Raw genomic sequence first — 14,205 nt, forward strand, 5'->3', positions numbered from 1 at the left:
TTTACACTTCAAAGTTTTATTTAAAAAATCTTTCTATTCACATTTTTCTTTACTTTTTCATGTTAAAGAAATCTGGAAATTAGAAATAGGCAAATATAATAGATAGAAACACCCACATTTCTACCACTCAGAAATAAATACCCTATCATTATTTTTGTGTGATTTTGATGTCTACTCTTCTCTAATTATTAAACAAATAGAATTATACTGTTCACACTGTTTAAAAACTGCTTTTTGAAATGAATAGCTTGTAGTTCTCTCTTTCTCCTCACTTTTCTCTCTTAAACAACAAATACTGATGTGTACGTAATATAATTCACTCAAAATATTTTCCACAGATTAATGGACTCTACTCAAACAATTTTCTGTTATTGTGGAAAATATCTGTTATGTATATAGATTTTCCAAATGTATCTTTACAGCTTTGCTGGAAATGTATATTAATATATTGACTTTTTAGAACAGAGTACACACACACACACACACACACACACACATCATCAATTTCAAAGTAAACAAAAGAGGCAAGTAGTGTTTCAACTCTCCTCTCTTCCCCTCAGTGTTCCCTTCCCATTCCCCAACATTTCAGCCCTAAACTGTTAGGTGGGGTCAGGGCCCAAGTGCGCCAGAAGGAGCTGCCCAGCCTGGGGTGAAAGGGCTTGAATGCACGAGGAGGGAGGCATGAGTGGGGGGCAGCCCTGAAGAGAACGGCAGAAGAACGTATTTTACTTTAGTCAAACAATGCAATATCATGCAGCAATAAAAATAAAAAAGTGCCGATACACACAACGTGGCTGACTCTCGAAAAACATTGTGTTTAACTGAAGAAACCAACACAAAATCACATATCGTGTATGATTCCTTTCTCCTTGTTTTGAAATTTTAGAACAGGCAAGAATAAGTTATAGTGATTTGCATGAGATTCCTTTTGTTCATCCTGGATTGTCCTGGCGAACAATGGACATGAAGAAAATTTTCAGTTGATGGAAATGTTCCACATTTTGATCGAGGTGGTGGTTATATGAGTGCGAGCATTTGTAAAACCTCACCGAAATGTCTTTTCAAAACCATGTCTCCATTGTGTGCAAACTAGATCTCAGAAATTTAAATTATTAAAAGCTGAATGCCCCTCACTGTCTCTAGAGAACTTAGGTGTTTGGTATCCCTTTGGCCAGACTGTTACTGGCTCCCACAGTAAATGTTTATGCACTGGCTAGTTGTGTCTCTAATTATCTGTAAACCTTGTGAGAGAGCAAGGTGTAGTGACGTGCAGGTGAAGAATCAGATTGAACTTGGAAAGTATGTGGAATGGAAAGAAAACACCTTTGGAGCACATTCTGTGTCTGCCACTGTACAGCTGGCTATTGCTTCTTTCTACTCCTGGGAGCCCTAAGGTTCTTGGAGCACAGAGCCTCCCCTCTCTGACCTCCTATTTTCCCCGCAAAGCTCTGCACACGGCTTCCAATGTCCTTCAGGGTGTGGTTTTACTCCCCAAAGGGAAGCATGCTCCTGTTGGTCTTATTGTCTAAATCAGTCCCGTTTGTGAATTGAACATTGGGATGACCAACACCTGAGTATCTTACAGGAAGATTTCCTCTCTGAAATATGTGACTGCCGCCCTCTGCAGGCAGGAGGAGGAACTGCACTGAGCATTTCCCACCAAAGCAACTTGAGAGTTCTTATCATTCCATACTCAGCTCAGTCCAAAGTCCACAGCGATGGCCTTTATTCCTCCACTTTCAAAGTAACTAGAGAGTGGAGGCAGGCTGTGCCTTTCTCATCAGACCCTTCTCGGAGAGCATGCCAATGCCAGTGCCTCCTGGCAGTGGTGTTTGCCTGCCTTCTGAGGATATTTTCCCAATCAGGGCAGGTTGAAGCCTGCTGCTCCCAGCCCCTGCAGCCACAGCCTTGGATGCTGACCACAAGGACAGCTAGGCGCAAACTGCCTCTGGAGCGGGCACTGTGGGTGCACGGAGGAGACCCGGAGCTTCCAGGAACACCCACCCTGTGGCCCAGTCTGGACGGTGAGAGAGAAAGGTGTGGGATGCGCAGGTGTGTCTTTGGGGCATGTGGGGCCTGGGAAAGGAAGGGCTTGACCTCAGGGTCACATGGTGAGAAAACTGCCTTCCTTAGGGAGCTAAGCCACAAGAGCTGTTAGTGGTCAAAAGAAATAAAAAACGTATCAATGAAGGCATGAGTGAATGAATGAATGAATGAATGAATGACAAGAAGGAGAAAGATAGATTGGCTGAGAGAATGGACTGATTTTGTGTCTGACTTTGTTTCTCAACGTTGAACTCAGGACTTTCTCTTTCAAGAGAGCCCTGGTGAGAGGCGCGCCCCCAGGCGAGCAGACAGCTCACAGGACACAAGAGTAGGGTTTACAGCTGTCCACACCTTTGGGGGAAACAGCTGGTTTTCAGAAAAAAAGAGGAAAGAGAACCCACTGGCAGGTGGGTGGGAGTTGGTGGTGCTTATCAGAAGGTCTGTGAGGGACAACAGGCAAAACCCTGTGTACAAAAGTCAGTGTTTGGGAGGGGACTTTTTTCTAAGACCGTTCACCCTGTGGACTTTCTCACCCTCTCCTCAGCCCACCCTCCTCCCTCAGAGTTAACACTGTGAGTCCCGAGCTGCCTCCTGCTCTGAAGATGGTGGGTGTTCCTGGCTGTGCCGCTGGCTTTCTCCTCCCGGTCCTCCTCCTCCAGGTGCCCGCATGGTGCTCCGCAGGTCCGTGTTCTCCCTCGAGCTTTTTACTTTTTTGGCTTGTTTTCAATGGCTCTTCTGTGAGGATATAGCAGGCTATCCAGGGGTCACACTCTGTCCGGGACTGTGCCTGTGTCTGCTGCCAGCAGGGGTTGGAGGGCTGGGCCAGGAATGGGAGTGATCGCCTTCATGTCAATGTCCCTTATTCCTATGGTTAGACCTCATAAAACTCAAAGCTGTAATATTTATCTAAATTTTTATTGCCTATGTGTGATTTTAGCCTGTTTAATTTTGATGTAAATGTTTGTAAAACGATGTATACACTGCCAAGAAAACTCAATCTGTGTACAAAGACTTTGGACTCAAGATCCCTGAGCTCTATCTGGTTATAATCTTGGGAAAAGGTATTTATTTTTTCTGGGACATGAGTTTTTCCTTTATATAATAAAAGGACCTTCAGTATAAAGTTTTCAGACACCAGGCTTAAAGATAAACCAGCTATGAGATTATAACAATGATATTTTTCACCTCTGATTTAAGGTCAATTAAGCAGTGAGTATCAAATGTTTAATTTCCATATATGTTGACTCAGCAATCCTATAAGAATGTACCCTAAAGATAAGCTCTCCCATATGTATACTTATTATATACTAGAGGCCTGGTGCACGAATTTGTCCATGTGGGGTCTGGCCAGACCACCCCGATGGGGACTGATTGCCGGGCCAGCCAGGGGGTGGAGTTGTGGTGGCTGGCTGGCCAGCCCCATCCCCTGGTCAAACTCCCAGTCAAGGGGACAATTTGCATATTAGCCTTTTATTATATAGGATAGTGTTTATTATGGGGCTGTTTGTAGTAATAATCAATGTAGGAAAGTTTAAATGTGACGGTGGCAACATTTAGGACTTTCTGTACTAAAATAGCTGGATGTTCCTATTGCAGAAATTGATACACAATGACCCCATTTCTGTGAAGCAGAATGATATTTTCCAGTTCACTGTGGCTTTAAGGAATGCCAATGCCTTTTTCTAAATAAATGACTCACGTAACATGTATGGCCAACAGCCCAGTACAGTTGGTAAGGAATAGATATCCTTTGAGTTATACCAGCTCCCTGGGTTGTACGCAGGAAGGGAAAGGAAGGGGCCTTGGCTCAGTCCAGCCGAATGGCCAGTGTCATGCTCCTTGTCCAGGACTGCCTGATCCACGCTCCTGGGACAGACCAATCAGGAGCTTCTTCTCTCAGGTCACATGCCTTTGCCATTAGTGCTCAGCCCTCCTGAGCACCCACACAGCATGCCTTTCTGAACCCTTCCCACCCCACCCTGCATTTGCTGGCCCTTAAATCCTAACCATTTACAGGATGCCCAGGATCCTGGGCCTCCGAATGCAAATGTTGCCCAGGGGGCATCAGTCACTTTTTAGTCATCATGGTTTTCTATGGCAAAACAGCTTTCAAGCAGATGTCTGTAAGTGACTCGACAAAAAGGGGTATTTTATAATGTAGGCAAAGTTCCCATTTAGGCCTGCAGGCATCCTCTTTCCCTTCCTTGGGGATCCAGCCCTCCTCTCTGGTAGGACTGCCCTGCTTCTTAACACCTGGAACCACTAGCATCCAAGTTTTGCACTTCTTTCAGTAATTCTTTTACATTATTATTTTTAAATTTAAAATATTTTTAAAATTTTCAGTTATAGTTAACCTTCAATATTATATTAGTTTCAGGTGTACTGCATAGTGGTTAGACAATTACATAATTTACACAGTGTTCCCCCTGATAAGTCTAGTGCCCCCCTGACACCATACTTAGTTATTACAATATTATTGACTACATTCCATATGCTGTACTTTACATCCCGAGACTATTTTATAACTGCCAGTGTACTTTTTAATTCCTTCACTTTTTATACCCAGTCCCCTTAACCACCCCTACCCTCTGGCAACCAACAGTTTGTTTTCTATATCTATGCATCTTTCTTGTTTTCATTTATTTATTTATGTACTTATTAGATTTCACATATAAGTGAAACCATGATATTTTTCTTTATTTTGTCTGCCTTATTTCACTTAGCATAATACCCTGTAGGGCCATCCATGTTGTCACAAGTGGTAAGATTTCATTCCATTTTCTGTAGCTGAATAATAGTCCATTCTATATACTAGTATGTACCACATCTTCTTTATCCATTCAGGAAAATAGTTTGTATGAAAAAAAAATTCTCTATGATTCCAAGCCTTCATAGTTATTAAAAATAAAAGATCTAAAATAGCTTACCTTACCTTATAAATTCTATTTTTCACCTTGGGACAGCCATACACTATAATCCTCCCGGCATCCCAACCCAACATGCTGTAACCTAAATGTCAAGGTCAGAAACATCTACTTATCCTTCTAGGAGTAGAGTGCTGGGAAGCAAAGGGAAGAATGACGAGGGAAGTACCTTTCAATATCCCTCTATCCACCACAACAAGAGAGAAATGCTTAATAAGTTACTTTGACATATTTAATTATCAATAAATCTCTTTTACATTGGTTTTACCTAATTCACATATAAATGCATAGAAAAAAATGCCTTCTCAGAGACCAAACTATCAATAGTTGTTACTTCAGGGGAATACAGTTGAAGAAGTCAGATTTTTATATATAAATCAATTTAAAAATATGTATTAACTTTTTGGAAAGTAATACAAATAAGAATGGGTCTTTCATCTCTTCTCCCCTCACTCATCCCCTCTAATCTCTCTCTGCTTCTTATGCAGCGCCCGGGTTTTCTGTGAAGGGTCCAGCTGAACCCGTCATGGTCCTGCTAGGGGCAGATGCCACTCTGCCCTGCCAGCTGTCCCCTGAGCAGAGTACAGCCCACATGCACATCCGGTGGTACCGAGCCCAGCTGTCCCCCGCTGTGCTTGTGTACAAGAATGGGCAGGAACAAGGTGGAGAGCAAATGCTGGAATACCGTGGCAGGACCGAGTTGGTGGGGGACTCCATCGGCAAGGGGACCATGGCCCTGCTGATCCACCACGTCCGTGCCTCTGACAATGGCCAGTACCGGTGTCAGTTTAAGGATGGTCAGATCTCCCAGGAGGCCACTGTAGAGCTGCATGTTATAGGTATGTCAGTCCGGCTCACCTGTCCTGCTCTAAAGCAAAGAGAAAGGTGAGGATGTCTGGATTCCAAGCATGTCCTTGTGATGCTGACATGCTACTTTACCTTGCAGAATATTTTTTTTTTGTTTTCTTCTTTTTTAAAATAATGAAAGTTGAAAGTATTACATATATCCCCTTTATGTCCCTACTGACCAGTTCTAGCCTGCCCCTGTCCCCTGCCCCAGGCCTTCAGTCTATTGCAGGACAATGTCAGATGCAGTTTGCGACTGGCCCTGAGAACCCTGTTTAGAGCTATCAGAAATCCACACCTTGTGGCACCCTCTGCTGGGGCTGAGTGCCTTTGCAAAGGACCAAGATGTACATCAAGGTCTGCTTTTCCTAGCCCCAGGCCCAGAAGCAGAGCAGGCCAAGACGGAAAGCCTCCAGAGATACTCCTCTGCCTGCCGTCTAACTTTTATTCTCAGTCTTAATGAGCCTATAAAGGCACATACAGCAAGGCATAACTCCACTGGGTGGGACTAGCAGTTTCCCACAGTGTGGGGCAATTGCTTCCCCTCCAGCCAAAGCTGCCTGGGTGGTCAAGGTCTCCCTGAGAAGGATGTCCTCTGCAGTATGAGGACAGGAAACTGGAGTGGCTGCTTTCTGAGCTCTAAACCCAGAGGCCCCAACTCTGGATTCTCCTCACACAGCTCTAGTCCACTCTGTCCTCCCTCTGCCAGAGGCCAAGGTGAGTGGCTGCACAGGAAATTTTGTGCATTGGCCCTTTAAGAGGGTGCCTGAATTTCCAGCCATCTCTCCTTGGCAGATAGAAACCCTGCTGCTTTTCACAGCCAAATGTTATGTGGGTACCCTTCTCAGTTCTGGTGCTCTGGGCTAGGGAGCCCAGCTTGGGGTTTAGACCCAAGAGCTCTCAGTGGGAACCCCCAACAGCTGAAATATCTCTCCGGAACTTTAGCTGCCACCTGTGGGAGCCCAGCCAGCCCTCTCACACCTCTGCCCTTCCTACCAGTCTCTATGTGGTGTCCACTTTCCATCCTTGGTTATTAGGGTTCTCTCCAGCTAGTCTGTAGTTGATTATTCAGGACTAAAGGCCTGGTGCATGACATTTGTGCACGGGGGGAGGGAGTCCCTCAGCACAATTATTGCTGAGGTGAAATTAATGCTGACTGTGAGCGGTTTCTTGACCTCTGTGCTTCAGTTTACTCATCTGCTTAGGGAAGGGCAGTGTGGCCTTCAGCCTCAGAGACTCCTGAGCACCAAAGACCATGTGTCTCAGGCACATGCCTTCTCTCCTCAGGCTTGGGCTCTGACCCTCACGTTCACATGACGGGGCCTGAGGACGGCGGGATTCGAGTGCTGTGCTCCTCAGGTGGCTGGTTCCCAAACCCCAGGGTGCAGTGGAGCGACAAGGCGGGAGTGAAGCTCCTGTCCCACTCTGAGTCCCTGACTCAGGACGGAGATGGGCTCTTCCACGTGGAGGCATCACTTGTCGTTATGGACAGCTCTCTAGGCAATGTGACCTGCTCCGTCCAGAATCCCCTCTCTGGGCAGGAGAAGGTGTCAACCATCTTCCTCCCAGGTCAGTGAGGCACAATCTCCAAGGCACAGCTGGGGGTGTGGTAGGGGGAGGGGAGGAGGGTAGGACTTCCCTCAGGTGGTCCTCACCGAGTCTGTCCCTGCCTGTGTCAGAGCCCTTCTTCCCCAGGATGTCTCCATGGAAGGCAGCCCTGGCTGGGACACTCCCTGTGCTGGTGCTCCTCCTCATCGGGATCAGCTACACTGGCTGGAGAGAACATCTGGCCAAAGAGAGAGAAATAACGAGGAGGGATGATGAATCTGATGAACGTGATCAGATGAAGCGTGAAAAGGAAAAGGCGCTTAATGCCAAAGGTAAATTGGAGCAGCAGGGCAAATGAGAGCTTTACAAAATAACTGGGGATACATTGTGCAGTGAGAATGGGGAAATAAAAGGTTGCCAAAGGGCCTCAAGGAAAGCACAGGGTACCAAGAATTCCACAGGAGCCCCCAGGGAAGGAGCAAACCATGTGGGAAGCCAGGAGGTCTGTGGGAGTGGCCAGGAGCCTCCTCATGTGGCTCAGACCATCCCGCGTCCTTCCATGCCTCTGTGCCCAGCCTATGCTGATGCTCCAACTGTGGAACTGTCTGCAACCATCTTCTCTTCCTATTCCTCCTTCAAGAACAAGCTTCAGAAACCACTAAGAAATCTTAAACCCCATGAAGCATGGGCACGCCTTCTTCTGTGGCTCTGTGGCACTTCCCAAGTAACTTCTCTTAGCTCTTGTCATGTTAGATTTGACATGTAAGTCTGCTAATTTTCTTGCCTACTTTACTATGGTGCCCCTAAGGGAAAGCCAAATTTAATTTATTTAGCTACTTCTTGAACTCAGGAGCAGCTAAAACCCACCTTGATGGAGTTTATATCTTTTCTTTCAGCGGATCTCGAAGCAGAGCTGGGTGAGTCTTGCTTCTTCTCATGCCCTGGGGAACTTGCTTTCCTTTCGCACCTGTTGTGGGTTTCTCACTGAGTGATGTTTCTTGCAGAGAGGCGGAAGAACTTATACGCTGCAGGTAAGACTCCCTGGTTTCCCCTGCCACCTGACATGCCGATGCCCAACACTTCCTCAGCTCCTTCTCCTCAGAGGGGAAGATGAAGAGATTCAATAATAATCAGTGGAAGAAAAATAAGGGGGAGGGAGAGGAATGTGAAGCCCCAGATGAATGTCTCACATGTTTTACCTGGATTTGTTCTGTTCAGATTGGAAGAAGGCCCTGCTATATCCTGGTAAGTAACTCTTTGGCCTCAGATCTTGCCTAGTGCTTCTGGTATTCTGAGCACAATAAGCAGAGACAAAACCACAACACACACACACACACACACACACACACACACACACACACACACACATTGTGAAAATGTATTCAGTTTCAATCTGTAGTATTTTGTATTTGGATGCTTAAGTAATCAATTGTTTTCCAAAACTAAGGATAGAGGAGAAATAGCTGCTAACCGGGGATTTTACAACACGCATAGGGTATGATTCAACAATAATTGTTAGCTCATCCGTCATGGAGAAGAAGGCACAGAACTCAGAGCAATTTTGATGAGATTTGGGAAGAATAAAAAGTACCCCATTATAGCAGCATTTCTATACTGAAATTAAGGTTTAAAAGAGCAGATAATGTATTATATTTTAAATTTGGGAAAGATATTAACTATGATTTTACCTATTTGAAATGAAGAAAGTAAAGTTCAATATACAGGGATGGATTTATGTTTGCAAATAACTCAATATCATTTATAAAATTAAAAAAAATATGTCTATCTGATGGTAGAAGGAATTGATTGTTGTTATACCTTCTATGTATTGTATGGGTTTTAAGTAAGAGTGTGTGTGTGTGTGTGTGTGTGTGTGCATGTGTAATAGAGTTGGACCTTGAAAACATATCAGGTCATTCTTTGAACGTATGTGTGTGCAATTTCATATGCCAGACATTGTGCTGGATGTTGGTGGCCTGAGCCATTATCTCTGACCCTATGGAACTTAAATCCACTGGGAAAGTTAGCTAGCAACTGCACACAGCCTAAAAGTGCTTTGATAGGAGGAGGTCAGAGGAGCCCCTCACAAGAATATAAGTTAATGAGGCAGTTTCTATAGAGTTTTCTGTTACAAGATGCTTAAAAATGTTCCCATAATTCCAGGGGAGACAGCAAGTATGAGGATGAGGACAGAAGTTTTAACTCTAACTCTTAACAGTTTCAGCTGAGGAATAGGGTCATTCTCTGTCTTGGCCTCAGTCTCCTTCTAAGGCAAAGAGTTTGGAATGATTTCAGCTGTTCCTCAGGATTCTCTATATTGGAGCTATACTTGTTCCAGGAGGGAAGTTCTGTGAGAGACCATAACACTGCTCCTGTCGAGAACCATGGTCATGTCTTTATTTGCCTATCATCCTAAGACTCTATGATAATATCCAACCTTTAAATAACAGCACAGGTCTTATTATAAGAGAAGTGGCCATGAGCAGAAGCAGATGCAGGAATCTGTCTCTGAAAAACACACACACATTGAAACTGATTACAGGGGTCAAAATAACAGAGGTCAGTTGAGTAGCTTAAGCCACATTTGAGGAGGTCACAGGCAGGGGAAAACCCCCAAATAAAATAAAATGAAAGGACATTTGATAGGTCTGGTCCTCACTAAGGAGGGCCATGGAGATCTTAAGAGCATAGGCACCTGGAACACCAGACCCTCTACAGGTGTCCCCTAACCCAGCATCCGGATGAACTAGGTGATGGTTCCTAACCTGAGGCAGGGCACAGGAAGCTCCGTGTGTCCCATAGTTTCTGGACACTACCAGAGTGAGGGACTTAGAGGGGGAAGTGAGGAGAGTCCAGAAAAATTAGCAATGAGCCAGAGTTGAAGCATCCTCCTCCTTTTCATTCCTTGGCTATGTGTCCATCTTGATCTCAATTGGTATTTTTCTTTTTCAGACTGGAGGAAGGAACACTTCGACCTTGGTGAGAAGTTCTTTATTTATCTTTTTGTCTCTCTTCTAACTGCCCCCCCCCCTTTCCCTTCCTAACATCAATGCCTAGTTGAAGATGGAGGCAGCATTATTCTGGTAAAGAGAGGGAAGAACATGGGGGTCGGTAAATGTTAGCCTGGACTGAAACTTGCTGCTGGGATTAGCTACTCCATTGTGCTTCTGCCTTTGTCTGTTGGCCCAGCTTTCTCCTCTGTGGAGTCCACTTGGTTCTGAAACAGAAATTAGTGCAGCCTCTCTGTGAGGAGACCCCAAACTAGTAAAAAAAATGCTCAAAATGGCAAGAGTAACTGGGCTGCTCTCTTTAAAGAGGTCAGCCCTCATGGAGCCTGTTACTCATTAAGGACTGTAGGTCTGATTTGCAGAAAACACGGAAAGAGCATTATTCTCAAGTGAACACCGCAGTCCCTGGCTCACTGACATTCTTCCAAAACACGGATAGCAGCATGGATGAGATAAGGCCAGATGAGTACTTTGCACCCTGGGGAGAGCACAGCTAACCCCCCAGCCCCACCTCCCCAAACACAGTTTCAGAAGAGTGGTCTTTCACCACGGAGCCCACGTTTGCTAATTTGTGGTTCCGGTATAGCAGATGTCTGAAATTTACAGTGTTGTCCTTTCTTTTCTCTTCTTCCAGCTCCTGTGACTCTACATCTTAAAACTTTTCACCAGAACAATTCTGACACAGAGAGAAAAGAGACTTTGAGAGAGGAAACACAGGATCTCTCTCTTAGTAACAAGCAAGGAAACGGCAACCTCATCACACTTAAAGTGGAAGGCTTCATGTCATGGAGATATTACTGGGAGGTGGACATTGAGGACACTAATGAGTGGACTCTAGGCATTTACGAGGAGCCCACAGGCAGCAAGGGATTACAATTCAGAATCTTAGAGAAGAAGGGATGTGACTACAGGGCTCTCACCTGTTGTCTCAAAAAAATTTCTCTAGCAGAGCCTCTCCTGATAGAAAAGTGTCCACAAAAGATTGTGATTTTCTTGGATTACGAGGACGGTGACATTTCTTTCTATAACATGACTGATGGTAGCCACATCTTTTCTTTCACCCAGCTCAGCTTCTCTGGGCCATTGTATCCTTACTTCAAACTGGAATCCATGGAGCTTTCCCCATCTGCTCAATATTAAGTGATTTAGAGGGAAAACCCTATACCATGAAGACAGTAGCCCGTTCTCTGTAATGCTGCTGGGATTCCAGTCCTGATGGGTGGCCCCGAGCCATTGACTTCGAAGCCTCTTGGCATAGGGCCCTATAAGTCTGCGTGACCAGAGTGTCTGACTACATCAAGCAGTGTCTCTTAAACAACCTCCAGAAAAGTAGAATTTTTTGCTTATTGCTATTAATGTTGTTTCTTGATTTATATATAATGTATCACAGAATGATAATTTTCTAAAATGAATTACTGCAAAATGAAGTGAATAAAAGACACATGATTACAAGTGTTAATTATTATTAAATTCAATATACCTGCAATTATTCTGTCAATTTGCTCTAAAAGTGTTATAATATACTCTCTGTCTGTATTTGTCTCAGAAACAACTGGTAAGAAAGTTTATATAGAGGCACTTGTCTGTGGCCCACATGTTGAGTAGCTTTGCTAACACAATATTTAAAGAAATAAACATTTAGATAAATATTCTGACATTTCTCAATACCAGTACTGCATAAAAATGACAGAATGTGTTTTCTAATGTTAAAGGAGAAAAGTGAAACTATAATTTTATAACAAGCTGACCTAGATCTTAAATGCAAGGAAAATTTGAGGAAAGAAAACTAAACATCAGTCACAATCTAATCCTAACAAATGTGATGGTGTCAACATGATGGAGGCTGGAAGCCAGAGTGAAGTCAGAGGCATTTATCATGTTGAAGAAAAGAGAAATGACTTTGCCTAAGATATTAATAAGAAAATTATCACTTTAAACTCGTGGGAATTCTCAGTGTGTCCACAAGCAGAGATAAAGAAAAGCGCTTCTTCTCCCTCCAGTCACTCTACCTATTATGTGACCCAAATTGAGCTTCTGGAGAGAGAAACTACACTGTGTGAGATGAAAATTACACCAGAGGGAATTAACAGCAGATAAGCCATTGCAAAAATAAATGATTAGTGAGCTTGAAAATATAGACATAGAAACTATTCCAAATTTAACACACAGAGAAAAATTAATTTAAAAAGGAACTCATAGACACTGACAACAGTATGGTGATTACCAGAGCAAAACGAGGGGTGTGAGGGAGATAGAAGAGGGTAAAGGGGGAATAAATTGTGATAGAAGAAGACTTGGCTGTGGGTGGTGAATCCACAATACAGCATACAGATGATGTGTTATAAACTGTATCCCTGGAACCTATCTAATTTTATTAACCAATATTACCCTAATAAAATTCAATATTAATGTTTAAGAAAATGAAGGGTATTGGTGAGCTGTGAGAAAAAATTTAAAGGCTCTAATAGAAAAGTAATTGAAGTCCTTGAAGAGAGGAAGAAGATATATTTTTAAAAAAGATTTTAAAAGATAGAGCCAAAAATATATCTAAATGTGATCATTATAAATTTTGAATTCAAAAACAAGTTTTACCCAGAGATGAGATTTTAGTGGCTATCAATAAATCTAAAATTATAAAAATTTTTATCTAAGCCGGTTACAAGTTGAGACAAAAAGACTAGATTTTCAGAATAATTCAAGGTAGAAATAATGAAGATAGCAGGAAAGATTAAAATCAGGTACAAGAGGGGGTTCTGACCAGATGATTTTACAGAACTGATTCATATGCTCACATGCTAGAATGACAGTTAGAGGGAGAATAGAAAATGGCAGCCAAATAGGCAGCAGTGTCATGCACCTCCTCCTAGGGCCCGGCCAGAAAAGCAAATAAATTGGAGAACATCCACCCTGAATTAACAAATTGGACACAGCTGAGGAGACAATTTTCAATAAGGAATGGCAAAGGATGCCTAGATCAGTGGTTCTCAACCTTGGCTGCACATTAGAATCACCTGGGAATCTTTTTAAAATCCTGATTTCTGGGCCTCATCCTCTGGAAAATTCTGTTTCTTTGTTATGGGGTGGAGCCACAACATTACTAACAAAGAAACAGAATTTCCAGAGGATGAGGCCCAGAAATCAGGATTTTAAAAAGATTCCCAGGTGATTCTAATGTGCAGCCAAGGTTGAGAACCACTGCCCTAGAGTATGCCACTTGCCAGTCATAACCCATGTGAAACCACCACCGTGCCCCAGCAATGAGTAGTGCAGTGTTCCAGTCGTCTGCAGGAAGCATGAGCCACCAAAGTGAGCTCCCACACCAGGGCTCCTCAACAACCTGCTGGGACCCAGTGTCCTAGGATCTGGCTCCAAGACCACACAATGAGTGCAGGCTAGGGGGAAACCTGTGCCCCACCCCACCCCCACCCCAGACCCCAGAATCATGCTGCTAGCCTGACCTGGAGCCACCCAGTGCCTGCTCCAACCCAAGCCCTGGGACCTGCTGCTGGGATGACCTGGAGCAACTCAGAGTATGCCCCACCCTGGGCCACAGGAAAGTATGGACTGTGTGACTCAGAGCAACCAGTGCCTGCTCCACTCCAGTCCCCTGGGATAGACCAGCTGGGTTGACCTGAAGCAACCCATGCCCACTTCATCCTGGCCCGGGATGGGTGGCCCAGAAGAATCCAGTACACCCTTCACTCAGGGCTATCAGGGAGCTCTTACCGTGTGAACCAGAGCAACCCATACCTGCTCTACCCTGGCCGCTGGGACAGTCCTGTTAAGGCCATCTGGAGCAACACAACGTGCATCTCACTCTGGGCAACAAGAAA

General features: G+C 44.2%; 1 protein-coding gene across 3 annotated transcripts; it reads left to right on the forward strand.

Annotated features, from left to right (window-relative positions):
* The first annotated feature begins 1,761 nt into the window (after positions 1 to 1,761).
* LOC139013278 (butyrophilin-like protein 1) lies at positions 1,762 to 12,723 on the forward strand. 3 transcript variants are annotated; one of them, XM_070419452.1, is made up of 10 exons: positions 1,762 to 2,052; positions 2,591 to 2,727; positions 5,459 to 5,809; positions 7,104 to 7,385; positions 7,496 to 7,696; positions 8,261 to 8,281; positions 8,369 to 8,395; positions 8,583 to 8,609; positions 10,317 to 10,343; positions 11,007 to 12,723. In XM_070419452.1, exons 1-10 carry the CDS (start codon positions 1,913 to 1,915, stop codon positions 11,510 to 11,512), a joined length of 1,719 nt encoding a protein of 572 aa, XP_070275553.1. In that variant the 5' UTR covers positions 1,762 to 1,912; the 3' UTR covers positions 11,513 to 12,723. The 3 variants fall into 3 exon arrangements, with proteins under 3 accessions (XP_070275553.1, XP_070275554.1, XP_070275556.1); XM_070419453.1 differs by having other exon boundaries at positions 1,763 to 2,037; XM_070419455.1 differs by having other exon boundaries at positions 1,944 to 2,024.
* The last annotated feature ends 1,482 nt before the right edge of the window (positions 12,724 to 14,205 follow it).

The sequence above is a fragment of the Myotis yumanensis genome, unplaced genomic scaffold (assembly GCF_028538775.1).
Source record: "Myotis yumanensis isolate MYYU_CA2020_CCGP unplaced genomic scaffold, mMyoYum1.0.hap1 SCAF_6, whole genome shotgun sequence".
Taxonomy (NCBI): Eukaryota; Metazoa; Chordata; class Mammalia; order Chiroptera; family Vespertilionidae; genus Myotis; species Myotis yumanensis.